Source organism: Mustela lutreola, chromosome 2 (genome assembly GCF_030435805.1).
Source record: "Mustela lutreola isolate mMusLut2 chromosome 2, mMusLut2.pri, whole genome shotgun sequence".
Classification (NCBI taxonomy): Eukaryota; Metazoa; Chordata; class Mammalia; order Carnivora; family Mustelidae; genus Mustela; species Mustela lutreola.
This window is the reverse complement of record NC_081291.1, coordinates 9,028,330-9,048,740: the sequence shown is the minus strand read 5'-3', so window position 1 is coordinate 9,048,740 and position 20,411 is coordinate 9,028,330. Positions and strand designations below refer to the sequence as shown.

The 20,411-nt window shown below is 51.6% G+C and overlaps 2 protein-coding genes across 7 annotated transcripts; one reads left to right on the top strand and one right to left on the bottom strand.

Moving 5' to 3' along the window:
• Positions 1 to 117: 117 nt before the first annotated feature.
• On the top strand, positions 118 to 15,003 carry SYCE2 (synaptonemal complex central element protein 2). 6 transcript variants are annotated; one of them, XM_059160131.1, is made up of 5 exons: positions 118 to 214; positions 832 to 974; positions 11,791 to 12,001; positions 13,521 to 13,709; positions 14,811 to 15,002. In XM_059160131.1, exons 1-5 carry the CDS (start codon positions 200 to 202, stop codon positions 14,853 to 14,855), a joined length of 603 nt encoding a protein of 200 aa, XP_059016114.1. In that variant the 5' UTR covers positions 118 to 199; the 3' UTR covers positions 14,856 to 15,002. The 6 variants fall into 6 exon arrangements, with proteins under 6 accessions (XP_059016114.1, XP_059016116.1, XP_059016115.1 ...); XM_059160133.1 differs by having other exon boundaries at positions 134 to 214; positions 850 to 974; positions 11,827 to 12,001; positions 14,811 to 15,003; XM_059160132.1 differs by having other exon boundaries at positions 135 to 214; positions 850 to 974.
• On the bottom strand, positions 13,481 to 20,298 carry GCDH (glutaryl-CoA dehydrogenase). The gene is made up of 12 exons (XM_059160127.1): positions 20,191 to 20,298; positions 19,967 to 20,096; positions 19,843 to 19,878; positions 19,431 to 19,574; positions 19,222 to 19,284; positions 18,761 to 18,931; positions 17,942 to 18,071; positions 17,644 to 17,860; positions 17,055 to 17,158; positions 16,630 to 16,755; positions 16,153 to 16,313; positions 13,481 to 14,721 (listed from the first exon to the last, which is right to left on the bottom strand). Exons 2-12 carry the CDS (start codon positions 20,055 to 20,057, stop codon positions 14,648 to 14,650), a joined length of 1,317 nt encoding a protein of 438 aa, XP_059016110.1. The 5' UTR covers positions 20,058 to 20,096; positions 20,191 to 20,298; the 3' UTR covers positions 13,481 to 14,647.
• Positions 20,299 to 20,411: the final 113 nt, after the last annotated feature.

Here is a 20,411-nt window from a genome sequence, read left to right as displayed (position 1 = left end):
GGCGCCGGCTGCGCGCGAAGCCTCTAGCGCAGCCCAACCGCCGGTTAACGGCCGGCTCCACCCCGCTGCGCCGGCAAGTTCTCAAAAAGAGGCGGAACCAGGAGCACGTGATGCAGCACGTGCGCGGGGGCCTGGCGAGACGGGGGGCGGAGCTAGCGCGTGCGCAGAGGGTACGAAGGAGAAGGCGGGAAAAGACAGGATGGAGCGGCAGGGAGTAAGCGACGCTTGTTTTCCTTCGCGCGGAGGGTGGGCTAGCGGGCGGACGGGCGGGAACGGCCGCGATCTCGGGCTCCCCTGGCGGACCCGAACTTGGCCGCTTGTCTCCTGGCATCGGGGCTACCCCTCTCCTGGCCGGGTCCGATTTCCTGACTGACTGACCAGGCCCTGACTGACAGACGGGACTGTGTGACCGACACGCTGACAGCCCGGGCCAGAAGGACAGACTCCCACGCATGGCGCGTGGCAGGAGCAGGGTAGAGAAAGGCTCAGATATCCACGCGCCGCACCCCTTTCTTGTCTTCTTTTTCTCCTACCTCTTCTCCTTCCTCGGAGGACTCGAGCCGACGCACACACCAGTTAGGAGCCCGGCGCCCCTCCCGGCGCCCCTGCCCTCACCCCAACCCCTCCAGGTCTCCCCGCCACTGTCCTCCGGCGCTCCAAGCGCAGGGCCCTCCACCACACGTCCCCGACCTCGTGGTGCCCGTCCCCGCCCCGCGCGCCCCTCCTGGGGGTCCCCGGCCTTTCGCAGCGGCACACGGAGGTGCCCGGGGTCAAAAGGGCGGTAGGAGGAGACCTGACCCCTTCTCGCCCTTCCCCCTCTGGCCTCTCAAGCGCTGGCTGTGCTCACAGGTGGACATGCCCCACGTAGAATGCAAGGACCAGGATCCACAGGATCTCCCCGCGCTGGGGGAGAGCAAGGAGCGGCAGCAGGGCGAGGAGAGCCGCGAAGACGAAGCCGGTCGGGGGTCAGCTAGGTGAGGAAGCACCCTGCCCGACGGGTCCACATAGACCCCTGCGTCCTTCTCATTCACCCAGTTCTTCCACGAGACCCTGCCAGTGTCTGCTGTGGGTGCATTTGCTCTGTGTACTGGTCAGACATCTGCCATGTGCGTGGCATGGTTCCAAGGGCCGGGGCACAGCAGTGAGCTGATACTCTGGAGGAGGAGACGAACTAAACTAGGGAATATATAGTCAGGAGATAGGAGAGAGTGCCAGTTTAGATCAGAAGGTTAGGGAAGACTTCCTGGAGGAGGTGACAAGTGAATCAGGAGGGTAGGCAGAGGAACAGCACCTGCAATGTCCGGGAGGAGGACTGTGCTGGAGGAGCCAAAGAGAATGATAGTAAGAGAGAGAATCAGGCAGGTAATGGGACTTTGGGTGTTAATCACCCATGAAAAGGTCTGGAATAGAGTGACATGGCAAGGGCTATTGTTAATAAACTTTTATTGAAATGTAGCCACACTTGTCGTGGCTGCTTCTGAAGAGACAGATTTTTGCAACTGAGACTACAGAACCCACAAAGCTGAAAAGATTCACTATCTGGCCCTTTCTAGAAGTTTGAAGTCCTCTGGACTAAGGTATTAAAAACCTCTCTCTGGCATCCATGTAGAGAATAGGTTTTTGAAGGCAGAAGTAGAAGCTGGGAGACCAGTGAGGAGGCGATTGGAATCCTCTAGGGGCAAGGTGACTCCAATTTGGCCCATGGTGGGTCTATTGAGGTGATGAGAAGTCAGATTCTGGATATATTTAAGAAGGTAGAATTGACAGAAATTGCTAATGGATTAGTTGTTGGAGCTGAAAGAGCAGCATCAAGGATGACCAAAAAAGTTTTTTTCTTGTACATTTATCTATTCACCGAATATTTCTTGAGAGTCTGTTTTGGCCAGACACTGATGCTGAGTATGCAGCAGTGAACAAATCACAATTTCTGCTCTCTTGGAGCTTTCTTTCACTTAGCACCTTTCTTCCACCTTCACCTAAGGTTTCTCTGTATCTTTTCATGGCTTGATAGCTCATTTCTTTTTAGTGCCGAATAATATTCCATTGTCTGGATGTCCCACAGTTTGTTTATCCATTCACCTACTGAAGAACATCTTGGTTGCTTCCAAGTTTGGGCAGTTCTGAATAGAGCTTCTATAAATATTCATGTGCAGGTCTTCATGTGGACTTAAATTTTTCAATTCCTTTGGGTAAATACCAAGGGGCACCATGGCTTGATCATATGATAAGAATATACTTAGTTTTGTAAGAAATTGCCAAACTGGCTTCAAAAGTGGCTGTGCCATTTTCCATTCCTGTCATCAATGAAAGTGAGTTCCTGTTGCTCCACATCCTCTTCAGCACTTGATGTTGTCACTGTTCTGGATTTTCACCATTTTGATAAGTCTAGCAGTATCTCACTGTTGTTTTAATTTGCAGTTTCCTGAAGAGATGACGTTACACACCTTTTCATATGCTTATTTATCATCCATATGTCTTCTTGGGGGAGGTGTCTGGATTTTTTGCCCTTTCTTTAATCACGTTGTTTCCTTATTGTTTTTTGTTGTGCTTTTTTTGAAAAAAGATTTTGTTTATTTATTTGACAGACAGAGATCACAAGTAGGCAGAGAGGCAGGCAGAGAGAGAAAGGAGGAAGCAGGCATCCCACTGAGCAGAGAGCCCGATGCGGGGCTTGATCCCAGGATCCTGGGATCATGACCTAACCTGAAGCCAGAGGCTTTAACCCACTGAACCACCCAGGTGCCCCTTTTAAGAGTTCTTTATATATTTTGATACTTGTCCTTTATCATGCATGTGTCTCACAAAGATTTCCTCCCAGTTTGTGGCTTATCTTTTCATTCTGTTAACAGCGTCTTTTGCAGAGCAGAAGTTTTTTAATTTTAATGAAGTCCAACTTACCAATTTTTTTTCTCTTGATAGTACATCTTAAGATGGTCCTCTAGATTTTTCTTATGATATCTTCCGGGAGTTTGACAGTGTTTGATATTTAGGTCTGTGCTACATTTTGAGTTAGTTTGTGTGAAAATATGAAGTCCGTGTCTCTTTTTTTTTTGCCCACGGCTGTCCAGTTATTCCAGCATTGTTTGTTGAAAAGTCTCCTTTCTCCATTGAATTTTCTTTGCTCTTTTGTCAAAAATCAGTTGACTATATATGTGCAGGTCTATTTCTAGTCTCTCCATTCTGTTCCATTGATTTATTATCTATTCCTATACCAGTACCACACTATTTGGATCACCATAGGTTTATAGTAACTCTTGAGGTCAAAGAGCATCAGTCCTCCAACTTTGTTCTTCTACTTCAATATTAGGTTGGCTATTCTGGGTCTATTGCCAAGCTGATTTTCTTTTTTTTTTTTTTTTTTAAGATTTTATTTATTTGACAGACAGAGATCACAAGCAGGCAGAGAGAGAGAGGAGGAAGCAGGCTCCCCGCTGAGCAGAGAGCCCGATGCGGAGCTCGATCTCAGAACCCTGGGACCATGACCTGAGCCAAAGGCAGAGGCTTTAACCCACTGAGCCACCCAGAAAACCACCCAAGCTAATTTTCTGAAAAAAAGAGAGAGAGAGAGAGAGAGAGAGAATAATAATAAAATAATGTGATTTCAACTGGTGGCATGTGCTATGAAGAAACAAAACAAGAGTAAGGAGCAACTAGAGTGATAGGGAGTTTAGAGTAGTTAGAAAAGAGTTCTAAGGAGGTTACATGACAAGGAGCAGCCAGGAGGCCTCGGAGGGCCCAGATGTGCCAGGCAGAGTAGAAGTCTCTGAGGTATGAATAAGCGTGGTGTGCTCACAAAGCAGTCGCAAGATCAGCATATCAGCATTGTGATTGGCAGCAGGGGGATACCCTGAGTCCACCGGACAGAGGCACTCCTACCCTCCTGGTGCTTCCATCTGACCGAGAGGCAGATACTGAACAAGCACTGACATGGGAGAGAATGGGGTGCTGGGAAAACACTTCTCCTGGGGGCAGCCAGCCCCGAATGGGGACCAGAGACCGCACCCTTGAAGAAGCAATACTGAATCTAAAGGTAAGGGAAAATGAACGTTGAGTGGCCATGAGGGTGGGAGGAGGAGCTGAGAAGAGTTTGTGCAAGGGCCCTGTGGTGTTCAGGGAAGTGAGGGCAGGCCAGTGAGGCTGGGTATGGTTGTGAGTGCGAGAGGAGCACTGGATGGCTTGGCAGAGGCCAGGTAATACGTTTTGTCAGCTACGGACTTTATTCAGAGAACTTTTTTGGTAATAGCTTGAGATATAATTCACATACTACAATTCCCCAACCTAAAATGTACAACTCCACTGTTTTTAGTACATTCACAGAGCTGTGAATCACCACAGTCAACTTTATAACATTTTCTTTGCCCCAAGAAGAAACTTTGCACCCCTAACCATCATTCCCTGGTTTCTGGATCTCCCCCAGCCCCGTGGTAAACACTACTTTCTGCCACTCTGGAAATGGATTTGCTTCTGCTGGACGTTTCATGTAAGCAGACTCATACACTTATGCGGTCCTTTGTGACTGGCTTCACTGAGCATAAAGTCTTCAGGGTTTATCCACATTGTAACACATATCAGAACTCCATTTGTCCATATGGCTGAATGGTATTCTACATTGTGGACTCACCGTAGTTTACTTATCCATTCATTGGTTGATGGGTTGATGGATGTTTGAGTTGTTTCTGGTTTTTGGTTCTTGTGAGTAATGCTGCTATGAATATCCAGGCACAAATTTTGGTGTGGGCGTCCATTTCCATTTCTCTTGGGTAGATACCTAGGAGGACAATCACTGTGTCAGAGAAGTGCCATGTTCTGGTTCCTGTTCTTAAAAGACACTGGCTGCTTTGTGGAGAATGGGTGGGAGCGGGCAGGAATGGACGTGGTGAGATCAGGGGGGAGGTTCCTGTGGGGGTAGCATCTAGCAGGACAGATGGAGAGAAACTCTTACGGGGGTGGAAGGAGCATTTAGTGCGGCATGAGGAAGGGGTGAGCCGAGGATCTCTCCCAGCTGGTGTGCTAGCAAACGGTGAAAAGGCCGGTGTGTCAGGCATTGTGACTGGCAGCGGGGATAGCCTGCTGGCTTGTGCTGGAGCAGGCTCCTCCCAGTCCACAAGAGCCAGTTCTACACATCTCTTCCCAATATAGCATTTAGCCCTTTTATGTTGGTAGCTTGAAATTGGCTATACTGGGAGTCTGCACCATGGAAATTGGCAAAGAGTACAAATCAGGCCTTTTTTCTCCCCCACCAAGAGCCACTTGCTAAATGTTTACTAGCACACAGCTTTCTCCCCACTTTGGACTGGTTTCCAGCTGGTAATGGTTTCCGTGGCAGAGGCAGGAACATAAGTTCCATTTTGCCCTTATTGAGCTGGAGGCGACGTGGGACACGCACATGAACACGTCCAGCTTACAGTCGGATTTGCTGACCTGGAACTCGGGGTTGACAAGGGGCTGGAGATGGCACCGTGGGAGCCACTGTTTCAGTGGCAGCTGTGGGGTGAATGAGCTCACCTGGGGAAGGAGTGCGACAAGGCCAGGCTCAGGACAGGGCCCTGAGGACTTTAGGTATAAAGCCAGGTTCCCCTTCCCTCCAGATTGCTCATGTGTAAAGCAGGCTACAACGGGGAGTGGTTTCTAGGTGTGTATTATCAACTGGAGACCAGAAAAAAGAAGGACATGACTGCAGTCATTTGTTTGATAACATCTTCCTGCAAATACGGTGTTTTGACCTGGATCGAAGTGGCAAAGAGACACAGACAACTGCATATCAGAGACTTCAGGGAGTTCCACTAGAGCTTTGGGCTGAAAAAACAGATGGACTAGAACCAGTGCAAGGGCCAATTATTAGATCCAGCAGCAGACACTCAGCGACATGATTAAAATGTGAACACATTTCGGGAAAGAAAAGCAGAGGGTAAGGAATGGGCTCAGTAGCTTTGATTCAAACCTTCCCCCTTCCTGGCTGCACTTCAGCAAAACCTCATTTCGCCCAAGCACCAGAGATTCTGTTGTGTTCCTCCCTGAATGTTTGATTAGCTTGTCTCCCCTCCTGGGACTGCCGCCTGCGGTGGTCATAAGTGGCTGGCGGATTGTTTACTTGTATATCTGTTAGAGGCCACGGAGGGAGGGCCCCAGCAGCGGGCGGCTCTGGCTCATACGCCTGCCAATCAGAGCTTTACCTGGAGCGAACAGATGGTCTCTTCACTTAGACCCATTTCCTCACCGTTCCCGGGCCCCCTGCCAGCGTGGGCCCTGCTCGGAAACTATGTCCTAATCCTTGCAGCTGAATTAAGGACTCCTTAGAAGGACAGACCATAATAGATGAGCGTGGTGAAGTGTTCACAGCCCCCGCCCCAAGTCCCCCCTGCCCGACCCCAGCCTGCTTTGTTGGGCCTACTTCCATTCGCTGGCCTCCATCCAGGGTTGGGCAACAGAAGCAGGCCTGGGAATGGGGGAAACCAGTGAAGAGGACATCGTGCATTTTGTTTATTAAAGTTAATTGGTGAATGCAGGCCCAGGGAAGCCTATGATTCATTAGCATCCTGATGAATATGCAGCTGCTGAGTATTAAGAAAAATGAAATGGAAAGAAATAAATCCCCAAAGGAGAGGTTGGAAAAAATCAAGAAGCTCTCTGCAGACATGCGATGCAGGCCTTTGTCCCACAACAAAATTTGAATGAGACGAATTCAAGTGATTTTTCACCATTTGCATAGCTGCCACGAAAACCATTCCATCCTCATTCCTGGAGCCTGATAAAGGAGTGACTTTGAACTGCTAGCAGCGCAGGCCAGTTGTGAGCAGTTGTGTAAAAAAGAAGCACCTGTTTTTATAATTGATTTTAATTTCAGATCCTTGCTCTGTCGGGACATGGCGACTGTGGGCAAGGAGGCTTGTGAGCGGGAATGTTACATGGGGCTCTGGAAGAAGTTCATTCCTTCACGTATTCAGTGACTATTTGTGCCGCCTTTGGGTTCTATAGAATGCTGTCCCCTCCCTGAGTGTGCACAGTGTCCTGGAAGGAACCAATGTGTGTAAACCGTGGCAGTGTTGCGATTAGTAAGCGGAGGTGCTGAGGGGGTGCACTAGCAGAAACTCTGAATGGTGAAATTGTAGGAAGGGAAAGTCATTTCAGGCAAAGGCCGGTGGGTTTGGTGAAGTTGTGGAACGTTCCAAATGGCTCAGAGTGGAGGGTGGCGAGGGAAGGTGGCAGCCTGGGCCCTGGAAGGCCTTGTGTGCTGTGCGAGGGAATTTACTTGATCCTGTAGCACGTGGGGGCTCTCAGGCTGTCAAGCAGGAGTAAGACATCACATTGCAGTTTGGAAGGTCCCTAAAGACCAGGTGAGAAATGATAGGTGTGGAGTTCGAAATGATTAGGTAGAGGGGAGATGATAGGTTTGGGAGAGATTAAGGGGGTGGAAGGGAGGATTTTCTGACAGGATGTGGAGGACAGAGAGTAGCTGGACTCTAGGCTGACTTTTAAGTTTCTGGCATGGGAACCACGTGGCTTTTGGTTTCATTCATAGAAGGGGGAAGAGAATGGCGATGTTGGTGCGCAAATTTGGGAGTCTGAGATGCCTCCGGGACAGCCGAGTGGAGAGGGTCTGGAGGTAGTCAAATACATTGTTGGGAGCTCAGGAGACAGGGGTGAGCAGAGGATGAACTTGGGGGTTGTAGAAGGTGGATGGTAATGAAAGCCCTCACTAGCCATTTCATTCATTTATTCCACGCCTCCTTATTACTCCTATCATGAGACGTAGGTATTATGGACATGAAGACGAGTGACACATGGCCCGGTCCTCCCAGAGACGACGGGGGAAGCTGAGGGGCAGGCCCTGTCACTGTGGCTGCTGTGTGCATGTAACTCAGCCAGGGAAGACTTTCTAGAAGAGGCAGGATGGATATAGGCAGGGAAAAGGACTGGCTACAAGGGTGCCTTTGGGGAATGACAGGTTGTACATTGTGAGGTGGTGGGTGGGGATTAGCAGGAAAGACCAGCAGGGAGGAAGGTTGGGGGTCCCGGCTTCAGAGCAAGGGTGTGAACAATGGTGAGAACAATGGTGTGAAGAGAGCGAGGCCCGCAACAGAGTCTGGGGACGTGATGTGTCGGGAATGGCAGGGAAGGGTGGTCAGTAGCACGAGCTGCAGCCAGTAGGTCAAGGGAATTATGGCCTGAGGCATCTGCCAGGTGCGACAGGGGCCCTTGGCAGGAAACGCTTCATTTGAGAACTGGGGCAGGAACCAGTGGGCCGAGAAGAGAGAGGTGAGAAAACGCACTCAGACAGTGCGGGCAGCTCTTTCTAGATGAGCTGCGTGGTTGTGAAGGGAAGGAAGGAGGAGGAGGTGGCTGGCTGAGGGCTACCTGGTGTGGGAGGGGAGGGGTGCGCATGTGTGTGCTGTTCTAAGATGTGAACCTGGGGATGACATGTCCCGGAATGGGCCAGCCCAAGGGAGAGGTCAAAGGTACAAGAAGAGGGTGAGGTACAGAGGGAAAGGGGATTGGGAGGCCTGCAGAGGCGTGGAACCCTTCTCCTGCCTGCCATGTGGGGAATCTGGAGAGAAGAGGGTGGTTGTGGATCCATTTATGGGGGGTGGGCAGTGCAGGAAGTTACTGGCCTGTTTGTGATACACTGTGTGTGTATCTGCTCAGGGTGAGGGGAAGCAAGTGTTCGGCCAGGGGCGGGAGAGCTGTGAAGGTCTGGAATGGCTGGTAAGAATGAGAGAGGGAGGGGCGCCTGGGTGGCTCAGTGGGTTAAGCCGCTGCCTTCGGCTCAGGTCATGATCTCAGAGTCCTGGGATCGAGTCCCGCATCGGGCTCTCTGCTCAGCGGAGAGCCTGCTTCCCTCTCTCTCTCTCTCTCTCTCTGCCTGCCTCTCCGTCTACCTGTGATTTCTCTCTGTCAAATTAATAAATAAAATCTTTGAAAAAAAAAAAAAAGAATGAGAGAGGGAGGTGACAAGAGCACAGACAGGGTGCCCAGTGACCTTGAGGACCCCCCAGAAACTAGACAGCCAGACTCTGCAGTGACCTTGTTCACAGGATCATTATTTCCTCCAGTGTCATTCAAGTTCCTAAGTCTAAAAAAAGATACAACGCGTGGTCATGGACAGCCAGGGTGGGGTTTTGGTGTGGGTGTGCCACAGGGGTGAAGGGAAGAGGGTCTAAGAACCCCAGATGAAGACTGTAGTGACAGAGCCCCTGGTTTAGGCTGAACAGGGGGCAGTCAGTGCTTGAGGTCTCAAGGAAGTCAAACACTGGGCTTTCTGGAACCCATATCCACAATGCATTCCCTCATCATCATGCAAAGCATGGCTGTCTTTTTAAGAGCCATCCACTATTTTTTCACATGCATCCAAGTGTTATAAAAGTCTGAATGTTGAACTGTCGGTGTCTGGGGTTAGGGGGTCTGGCTGGCTTAGTCAGAAGAGCATGGGACTCTTGGTCTTGGGGTTGTGAGTTTGAGCCCCACTTCAGGTGTAGGGATTACTTAAAAATAAAATCATTAAAAAAAGGAAAAAAATAAAATGTGTGCCCCAGCTCTGAATTAATCTCCTTCCGGCTCACTTCCCCGCAGGAAAGCAGTAATCGCAAGCTAGGAGGCCATAAACTCTTTACTGAACCTTTTTCCTGCAGTACAATGTCTTTTTACAAGAATGCTCAGGAATGCTTTAGTTCGTTTATTTTCTGACGGACATAAGTCTCTGCTATAGTTTATCTGCCTCAGAGACATACTTTCCCATCTTGATAAATGCACTGACCACACACACGTGTCTTGCCTTGGAGGCTGATGAACTTGCATGCTTTATATGAGGCCAGAGGAGGGCAGAATAGATCAGACAGTTGGAAGGCGTCCTTCATTCATTCAACAAACAATGAAGATTTACTAAGCGGTGAGTGCTGGGAATTCAGAGATAAATAGGACACAGCCTTTTGGGGAGACAGGAATGGAAGCTGTGACAGGCACATGCAGTGACAGAGACAGGCACAGGGTCGTGGACAGTTTATCAAAGGAGGCATTGGTGTGGGCTAGGTCTCACAGGTCAAGTCAGAGAACAAGCACAAAGCCACAGAGGTAAGAAGCCATCTGGCAAGAAGTACTCAAGGACCAGGACACAGCTGAGGTCTAGGGCCCGAGAGCTTTCATGCAGGCAAGAACTCTGGCCACCCAGGCTCTTGTGCTCAGGGGTTTCACTGTGCTTCTGTCCTCCTGTGCCCAAAGGAAGAGCTTAGGCAGTCAAGAAACCACCAAGAAAAAGTTTTATGGAGAAAGCATCCAAAAATCAAGATGTAATTTTCTAAGTAATCAGTGCCTGGCTTGTGGTCTCGGCCAACTCTATGGCTGCTTGTGAACTGGTGTATTCAGGAACTGCTCTGTTGGCACCTCTGAGTCAGCCATTAAGAGCTGGAAGGAACTGAGACGGCAAAGAAACAGAGGACCCTGGGGCAGCAGGACATGGGCTGGGGAGTCAGGCCAGCTGGGTGCCACACTCATCTCCACCACACACTGGCCGGTGACCCTGGGCCGGTGACACACTGACTCTGCATCCTCAGTTAGGAGGCAGGTAAAGACCATGGGTGGACCAACCCTAAAGCATGGTCAAGAGGATGGAGCAAGGGGCACCTGGGTGGCTCAGAGGGTTAAGCCTCTGCCTTCGGCTCGGGTCATGATCCCAGGGTCCTGGGATCGAGCCCCGCATCGGGCTCTCTGCTCTGCAGGGAGCCTGCTTCCTCCTCTCTCTCTGCCTGCCTCTCTGCCTACTTGTGATCTCTGTCAGATAAATAAAGGAAAAATCTTAAAAAAAAAAAAAAAAGAGGATGGAGCAAGACAAGGTGTGCAGTTAGGAGGGTGCCTGACGGAAAGTGCTTACAGATCAGATAAAGCAGAGATACAGAACAAAAAAAAAAAAAAAAGATAAAAGATAAAAGAGAAGGAAGGAGTCCTACCGTAAACATTTTTATTTAAAAGATTTTATTTATTTATTTGACAGATAGAGACCACAAGCAGGCAGAGAGGCAGGCAGAGAGAGAGGAGGAAGCAGGCTCCCTGCCAAGCAGAGAGCCTGATGTGGGGCTTGATCCCAAGACCCTGGGATCATGACCTGAGCTGAAAGCAGAGGCTTTAACCCACTGAGCCACCCAGGCGCCCCCTACCGTAAACATTTTAATCTTAATTTAGAACACCAAGGGGTCTGCTAATCAGATGGCAACTTTTTTTTTTTTTTTTTGCATAAACTTCATTCTTAATGCATTACCCACAATTTCCACTTCATTTTTAAATATTTTATTTATTTAAAGTAGGTTCTACACCTAACGTGGGGCTTGAACTCAGGACCCCAAGATCAAGAGTTGCATATTCCACTGACTGAGCCTACCAAGCACTCCTCCAGTTCTTTGTTTTTAAACCAGAGTGAAAAGTCGTAAGTCTTGACAAAGCAGTCTATATGCAGTATCCTTCTAAATGTTTACAAGCTTTGCCCCAATCTACAGTTGTTGATATACTATCGTAGAAATGACACTCATTTCAATTCAACAAGTTGGTGTAATAACATGACAGTGGGCTCTGAAGCCCAGGAGATCTCCATTCTGGAACTTCCGGTGGGTTTTGTTTGCACCTCTGTTTCTATTTCCTTAGTTATAAAATGGAGAGATGCTGTCCCTGCCTCGCAGGGCAGTGTGTGAGTAAGCAAGCGTCGCCCACAGGAGACACACAACACTGGTTCCCCTCCCAGCACCAAGCTAATTGAGATCAGCGCTCTGGAGAGAATTTAGTGTTGACCTCAGTTTCCTGTACTTACAGAAGTCAGGTTTCTAGCCCCTCTATCGCCACCTCCAGTGCCAACCGCCAGCTGATGATGCTAGAAGGGAAGTCAGGATCCTACTTTTCTTCTCTGGACTCAAGCATCGACATCCTGAAGAAGAGGGCCCAGGAGCTGATTGAAAACATCAACGAGAGCAGACAGAAGGACCACGCACTCATGACCAACTTCAGGGACAGCCTCAAGATCAAGGTGAGAGATTCTCCCCCACACTGCAAAGCCCCAGAGGGAAGGGGGAAGGCGTCCTCTGTAAGGGTGAAAGGGGAGGGGATGAGCTACTGCGACTAAGTGTCTTTGAGGTTCTAGGCCTGATGCTAAGCAAGCTGCAGACAGTACCTCATTTCCTCCTACAACAATCCGGCCAAGAGCTCAGACCTGTTTTATTTTTTTATTTTTTTATTTTTTAAAGATTTTATTTATTTATTTGTAAGAGAGAGAGAGAGTGAGAGCGAGCACAGGCAGACAGAGTGGAAGGCAGAGTCAGAGGGAGAAGCAGGCTCCCTGCGGAGCAAGTAGCCCGATGTGGGACTCGATCCCAGGACGCTGGGATCATGACCTGAGCCGAAGGCAGCTGCTTAACCAACTGAGCCACCCAGGCGTCCCTCAGACCTGTTTTATAGATGGTAAAGTAAGGTTCGGACATACTTTGCCCAAATGAAAGAGCCAGGATGAGGAACAAAAGCCCATCTGCCCCCACAGTCCACCCCTCTTATTTCATGCTAGGGCTGTTGGCCATGGGAGTAGGGGCTGAGGCATAGCCTTCTTTGTCACACACATCTGTCCTCCAGAAGTTGAATGGCTTGTGGGGTGCCCGGCTGGCACGCAACTCTTGATCTCAGGGTTGTGAGTTTGAGCCTCACATGGGGTGTAGTAATTACTTACAAATCTTCCCCCCACAAAAAAAGAATGGAATGGTTTGTGATGGGAGGTAGGATTCCCTTGACATGGCTGGGCCTTAAAGTGTCTAACAAAGCCTGATGTTATTATGTTCAGGTCCAACATTCATGATTGTCCCGGAAGCTTCTTCAGAATGCATCATGAGTTCTGTGAGTGGGACAGCTTGTTGGTCACATAGGGGACACATGTCATGCACCTCTCAAAGACAGGCTGAGAGGGCGCCTGGGTGGCTCAGTGGGTTAAGCCACTGCCTTCGGCTCAGGTCATGATCTCAGGGTCCTGGGATCGAGTCCCGCATCGGGCTCTCTGCTTGGCAGGGAGCCTGCTTCCTTCTCTCTCTCTCTCTGCCTGCCTCTCTGTCTACTTGTGATTTCTGTCAAATAAATAAATAAAATCTTTAAAAAAAAAAAGACAGGCTGACTTTTTCCCTTCTCCCTCCTCCCATCCCTACCAGTACACACCCTGATACATCAGAGAAAACTTAGAAGGTAGAGAAGAGTATAACTTAGCAGAAAAAATAGAAAACATTCCTATGATCTCACTAAGCAGACACTACTTGGTCGCATGTTTTCTTCTAGTTTCCACTGCATATTTTCTTCCTAATCTGTCTGAGCCTGTACTATATACATAATTTTGCATCTTCCTTTAAAAAAATTTTTTTTAAATATACAGGCAATTTCATTTCCAGTCACTGGAATTGTTGTTACCATTTTTATAAGATAAATTGCAGAAATCTTACCGAGACGCTTAAAAACAAACATCTTGTGATGCCTCTTGTTTGATTTTCTAAAAACATGCTTTATTTTTTAAAAAGGTTTCAGACCTGACAGAGAAGCTCGAGGAGAGGATGTATCAGATTTATAATCACCACAACAAGATCATTCAGGACAAGCTCCAAGAGTTCACCCAGAAAATGGCAAAGATCAGCCATTTGGAAACAGAGCTCAAACAAGTGTGCCACACCGTGGAGACAGTGTACAAGGACCTGTGCATCCAGCCTGAGGTATGACTAATGGCACGCCTGTGGGCGCCACCGACGAAGGCTAAGATGAAGTAAATGTCAACACAAACCAAGGGCATTAGCACAGAGCCCAGCCCCAAACGCCACAGGGGCCACTATCCCAGCAAAACCCCTGATACTCTGGCCCCTTCCCCCATGGCCCCAGGCTCCCTGAGGTGCTATGTCTGAGCTGAGAAGCTAGACGGTTGTTACTCGCCACCACTGCGTGGTCAGCTCTGTGGTGACAGAAAGGACAGCGGCCCTTCTGTCTACAGTCCTGAGCCCGGGTCAGTGCCTAACCAGGGTTATTACAGCAGAGTCCAAAACTCGGACACGGGCCATACCACTTGAGGGGGAAATCCCTGAATGTCAAACACCTCACAGTCCCCACACTTTTCCTGTGACTGAAATGACTTGGTCATTTGGATCTTGGGTGGTTTGGATCAGGATCTTGGGTGGTTACAATTAAATGTGGCCCAATACCTTGGGGTCACACATGCCGACTTTATTAGTCTTTTACTCTCTTTCTGCCCCAACATCAAGCATTAGGCATTCACCCACAAGATGGGAGGGTTGGAGGGCACACAGTGGACTCCCGGTGTGCGGGGCCTTTGCCCAGTCAGACACCACAGGCTGCCTCCATGCCACTCTCCTTCCCTCTTCCGGCTCCCATCAAGAGAAGCTTCTGTTTCAAGATGAGTGGAATCCATTCCCGTCCATGGTTAAAAGTGGGTTGAGAAACTTGGTACAGAGAGTCCCATCTTCTTTTTAAGGAACACATTTGAATGACTTCAAAGGGAAAATTTTGATAATTAAGAATCAGTGTCTCTCACTTCCCACTATAAAAATTGGCTCCATCTGCCACCCCCTGAGTAAGCTCAGAGCACAGCACTTCCCTGGGAAGGAGCTTGAGACCATCTGGGCTCCCGGGTGAAGTATGTTCACTTGCTGGCCGTGAACGCCTGGATCCCTGTGATCGCCCTTCCAAGGATCAGAGCGTGAATGTCGTGAGTGCCTGGACAAGATAAATGCAGAGTCGGTGTGCAGTCCGAACAGCTCCCAACCTCGCTTTAACGTCAGTCTTCATGTCCCTTCTCCCCCTAGGCTACTACTTCGGAAGAACAGGCCCACAAAGATGGCGAATTCTGAGAGCTACTGGGAGCATCCCCTCTTGGTGACAGCCACCAAGAGAAGGCTGAGGCCACCACTGGCACCATGCTGAAAATTTTTTTTTCACAGTTCTGCAATGCATCTTGGCAAAAATAAAAAAAATTAAAAAATTTAAAAAAAAAACAACCCAACAAGGGTCCTTGTGCTAGACCCAGAACTTCAAGTCCAGCCCTGGCTGTGGGCCCAGCTTTGGGACTCCCCACACTTGGCAGATTCATTCCACCCAACCCTGCACAGTTGGTTCAATGTTTGATTTTCAACCCATTCCTGCTTCTTTCCCTGTGGGATAGGACAGGCCCTTTCTTATCCACAGAAGAGATGGGGAAGCAAAAATCAGAAACACCGCTTGTCCAGCTGATCTCCGCCATCCTAGAGCCACCGTGCCGTATCCCATATCCCCCTCTCCAGGCTGGGTAACATGTCCGAGCCCTGAGGGCTCTCCTTTGCTCTTTCTCAGTTTAAATGGGTGAAGAGATACCTCTGCCCTTTCATGGAGCCAAATAATTATGTTTACTTCCCAAAGGGCCAATCTGACCCCATCCCTCCCCTGCGTACAACTCCCTGGAGGCCCCCCTCTGCTCGTCCTCAGGGTCATCCCCACACCGGTAGTATCCCCCCAACCCTCCGTCTTGCTGTTTCTGGAATGGCCCATCGAGAATAGCACCCAGAAGCTGTTTTGCTGTCCCAGGGAGCTACGCTTCCTTTCAGGCCTAACATGGTCCCACTTTCTCCCCAAGATGAGCACTTGTACCCCTTTACACTTCTGCCTGTTTCTGCCTGGCTCATACGAGATGGTACTATTTTTTCCTTTTTTTTTTTTTAGTTTTAAATGATCTTTTTCCATGTCAGTTTTCCCATGAGGAAAGGGATTTTGGGCCCCATGCAAGTTAACAACCAGTCACCAGGTCCAGACACCCCAGCCTGACTGTGATTTGTCTTTTTTCTCTTAACGTAAAATGGGGTGGTGATTCCTGTGTGTAGCTGCACGTTTGCTCCCGGGCACCCACCAGTTCACCAGGCGTCGTGCCTCAGGCTGGGGGTGCCCGAGGAGGTTGCAAAGCCCTAGGCAGCACCATGGAAAAAGGCCGAGAGCATGTCACTGCCACAGTCCCTGTGTGAGCCAATCCAGATGAAGAACACAGTGGGACTTGCCCCAGGTCACACTGCTAGTGATGACAGCTGGGAGGAGGACTCAGGCCTGCTGTCCCCACCCTTCTCCTCTAGACAGTGAGGCCCCTGGGACACTCACCGCCCCACCCCGAGACCCAGCACCTACCTTCATAGGTGTTCACGGCCTCCAGGTTCATGGCATGGCGGATGACGTGATACTCATCAGAAATCCCATTCCCCCCTAGTATGTCTCGGGCCTGGCGGGCGATATCCAGAGCCTTCCCACAGTTATTCCTCTTCAGCAGGGAGACCATTTCTGGAGTGGCCCTGGGAATGGCCCAGACATGTCACAAGTCTGGAATCACAAAGAACTGATCCCAGAAGTCCCTAAGCCCTGGGCCAACCCAGCCGGGGGAGAAGATTCCCCAAGTTCTAGTCACAGCAGCAGACATTGAGCTCCCAGTAAGGGACAGGCAGGCAGTCCTGTCCTATTAAGGCCAAGAGGGAGAGAAGGGACAGGTCCCCAGGGGCCCCCAGGGAGGAAAGACCCTTCTCCCCAGTTCCAGCCACCACCACGTCCAGCTGGGGCACAGGGTCCCCTCCTTGCTGCCTACCCCCTGCTCCCCCAACACAAAGCCCCTACTTGTCTTGATCCTTCAAGCGGCCAAGCTGCAGGCAGGCGTGAAGGCCCAGCGTGATCTCAGTAAGCATGTCTGCCAGCTTCTTCTGAATCAGCTGGTTCCTGGCCAGTGGGACGCCAAACTGGATCCTGAGCGGGGAAGTTCAGGGCTAAGTGTGGGCATGCTCACTCCCCAGTCCAGGAAGCCTTCCCAGGCTGCCTCGGCCCTCACTGAGTTCACCTTGGCCCTGTCACTGCTCAGCCTCACCAACGTCACTGAGCAGTCGGCCCCTCTCTGCTCAGAAGGATTTCCCAGACCATTTCACCCAGTGGGGAACTTAAGTCTGATAGGCAGGAGATGAGGAATCACTGGTAGGGTAAGGGGTGGAGCCCGTGCCCCCCCCACCCCCATCATGCCCCCCAGGAGATCTCACGGCAGCCCCACACACCTGTCCAGGCTGTACTGCCGGGCTGTGTGCAAACAGAATTCGGCGGCTCCGAGCACGCCCCAGGCGATGCCAAACCGGGCATTGTTCAGGCAGCCGAAGGGCCCCTGTGGGGTTGAGAGGGGGGCCTCAACCCTACCCAGGAGCTCCGAGGCCCCAGGAAGAACTAACACGTAGGGAGAAGCCCCCTCCCCAGATGTGCAGTCACCGAAAACAGAGGCATTCAGGGCAGCTATTTCAATCACACACGGTCCCAGCACCAAAGGTCACGCACGCACAGTTTCTACCCAGCCCAGGACCTGCGTCCCAGATGGCCCAGATCTAGGGGATGATGTAAGGAGACAGAAAAGAGCACACGTATCAAAGGATTAAACTGGTTCAGGCTAGTAAGTGTCCTTGGCAGAGCCAGTATAAGCCAAATGGTCACCCCCAAAGGGCAACTTCCAAACATCAGTGAGCCAAGCAGAAGCTCTCAGAATCACTCGTGTGTGGGGTCCTCAAGCACAGGGACTGTGTCTGGTCCCCAGCTGGGTCCCCAGCATGGGGCCTGCCCAAGGAAGCTGCACCAGTTCCCAAGGTGGCCGCTGCTCACCGCCAGACCAGATACATCAGGCAGCACATTCTCCTCTGGCACCTCCACACTGTCCATGACGATCATGCCCGTGGACGAGGCCCGCAGGGAGAACTTGCCCTCAATCTTGGGGGCTGAGAGGCCCCGCATCCCCTTCTCCAGCAGGAAGCCCCGAATGCAGCTGTCTTCACACCGAGCCCATACTACAAACAGGTCGGCCACAGGTGAATTGGTGATCCTGGGGGAGGGATAGGCAGTGAGGGTCTGGCCACCTCCCTCCTGCCCCTGCCCACCTGCCTGAGACACCCAGGCCCCTTACCAGGTCTTGGTCCCAGTGAGGGTGTAGCTCCTGTTAGATGGGTTGTGGCGGGCTCTGGTCTCCATGCTGCCAGGGTCACTCCCATGGTTGGGCTCTGTGAGTCCAAAGCAGCCCAGGAGCTCCCCCTTGGCTGCAGGGACAAGATAGGGTCACAAGTCTCCTGTCCCCCAACTCCTCTAATGAAAATTGTCAGCCTCCCCATCAAGCCAGGCCAAAGGGAGACCCAACTCTGCCCCCATGGCACTCTCAAGTGGGGTCAGTGTGTGGGGATAGCCTCCCACCCACCCCAGGCCACAGGAACAATGCCATGATCGGGTGGGAGGGGCCCCACAGGAGCCAGGAAAGAACGAACCTGTCTTGAAGGCAGTGAAAAGGAGTTAAGCAGGAGGAGGAAGGGTGAAGAGGAGCGGTTCCACTGAGGGTACAGATATGCAAAGGCCCAGTGGTACAGTGGAGAATGCCAGCTGAGTCTGGCTGAGGAGAAGCAGTCGAATGGCCAGAGATGAGGTGGCATGGTCAGCAGAGGCCTGCCTATTCATGAGGGGCCTGGTGGACCCAGTCAGGAAATTAAGACTTTAAACTTTGGGCTGGGATGGGGACACACAGCGAATCAGGAGGGAGATGATGGTGGTAAGTGGGCAGACTGAAGAGAGACCCAGGAGAAAATATTCATGATCAAATGTAGGGGTGAGGCCCACAGTCTGGCAGGGGATCTGGGTAGCCGTTGGAGCTATCCTTGAGGTGGGGACAGTCCCATTCCTAAGTTCCAGACCACTGAGATGGTCTTCCTTCCACCAGGCTCTACGGTCAACTGCTCACCCAGCCGGGGAAGGTACTTCTCTTGCTGTTCCTTGCTGCCGTAGGCGTAGATGGGGTGCATGACCAGGGAAGACTGGACACTCATTGCTGACCTGTAGCCACTATCCACCCGCTCCAGCTCTCGGGCCAGGAGCCCATAGGCCACAGATGACACTCCAGCACAGCCATACCCTGGTGGAGGGGAGGGAGAGGGAAGACAGGGCAATGGGAGACAAAAGTCCCGCCCAGCTGGGACCAGTGTGATTCCTGGGGCCCAAGAGACAGGGCTATATAGGGGTGCCCCAGGAGGGGGCACCAAACTGGTCCTAGTTAGAAAGTTTATTCATGTTTCCCCACAGCCACTTTCAGATGGAGGAATAACAGCCTCGATTTGCAGACTGGGAAACTCAGGCTCAGGAATAAGAAGGGGCTTTCCAAGGCACAGTGGGGGCTGCAGAGTGTGGAAATAAATCTGTCCCTACCTTTGATGGTGGGCCCCAGCACACCAAGCTCCCCCATTTCTGAGATGATCTCTCGGTGAAAAACTGCAAAACACAAGATGCTCAAACTCAGGCCCAGCCCTAGCCCACTGGAGCCCCCATCCCAGGGACGGAGGGGGCCCGGGGGGCCCTGCTAAAGCAAGCAGAGCTGGTGTGCACAGGGGAGGGTGCCCACCCGCACACCGCAGCACCTTCGTTGCGATTGGCCAGCAGGATTCGGGGCATGAGGCGCTCCTGGCAATAGGTGCGGAAGGTGTCCCTGATGAGGATCTCATCCGCTGTCAGCTGCTCCTCCAGCACCAGCGGGTCCCTCCAGTCAAATAAAGGACGCGAGGCTGGGAGAGGGAGCAGAGAGTGGGAGAGGGCTTGACTCTCCTCTCCTGGAAGGCTCAGCCCCACTCCAACGCTCCCAACTGGCTCCTGGTGATGTGGGCAGTTAAAGACCACTTGCAAGACGGCGTTTCTCCGGGAAACTCACTGTCTCTGGCCCCGGCCACGCCCTGCCTCCCCTCTGGGGCAGCCGTCGGATTCTGGGACAGAGCCCATCCTGCGCAGACAGCTGGACAGGGGCCGCAGACGTCCCGCGCAAGGAGGGGTCCTTACCCTTAGTCGCTCGGTTCTGTGTCTTCCCGCCCTTTTCTGCAAACACAGGACGAAAAAGTCATTCCGAAAAGTCCCCCGAGCCTCCAGGTCCACCCTCTCCACACTGCCCCCGACGGGCACTGACCAGTCTGCGCCGCCGCCGACCCCCACCCGCGCAGGAAGCTCAGGCCTGGTCCCCGGCTCAGTAGCCGCTCGGAGAACCTTCTCAGAGCCATTTGGGCAGCGGGTGGGCAAGCAGAGCAACCACGGCCAACCTGGAGGAGCAGGGGCGTCAGGGCGGAGTGGCTTCCACAGGCAGGCGCGGCCCTGGCGCCACTGACCCCTCTCGCCCCCCTCACCAACGCTTACCTGGCGCCTCTCGCCTCACCCTACAGTCCACAGTACCACAGGCAAAATCGTCTGACCTCTGGAGGGGGTGGGAGGGGCGGATGCCGAATGGGGCTTCTCATTGGTCTGTGCTAGGACCCCCGCTCCGCCGCGGCTCTGCCTTTTAAAAGGGCCACGGCAGCCTGGCGGTGGAATCGTGAACGTCCGGGCCAAGAGGCGTTAGCGGCTTTAAGAAGCAGAAC

Coding starts and splice junctions, on each gene's coding strand:
- SYCE2 (XM_059160128.1), top strand. CDS start 453: ATGGCGCGTGGCAGGAGCAGGGTAGAGAAAGGCTCAGATATCCACGCG. Junction 576..831: donor TCGAGCCGACGCACACACCA/GTTAGGAGCCCG, acceptor TGGCCTCTCAAG/CGCTGGCTGTGCTCACAGGT. Junction 12,002..13,520: donor GGGACAGCCTCAAGATCAAG/GTGAGAGATTCT, acceptor TTTTTTAAAAAG/GTTTCAGACCTGACAGAGAA.
- GCDH (XM_059160127.1), bottom strand. CDS start 20,057: ATGGCTCTGAGAAGGTTCTCCGAGCGGCTACTGAGCCGGGGACCAGGC. Junction 17,861..17,941: donor CTCACTGGGACCAAGACCTG/GTAAGGGGCCTG, acceptor TCCCTCCCCCAG/GATCACCAATTCACCTGTGG. Junction 16,756..17,054: donor CGGCAGTACAGCCTGGACAG/GTGTGTGGGGCT, acceptor TTCCCCGCTCAG/GATCCAGTTTGGCGTCCCAC.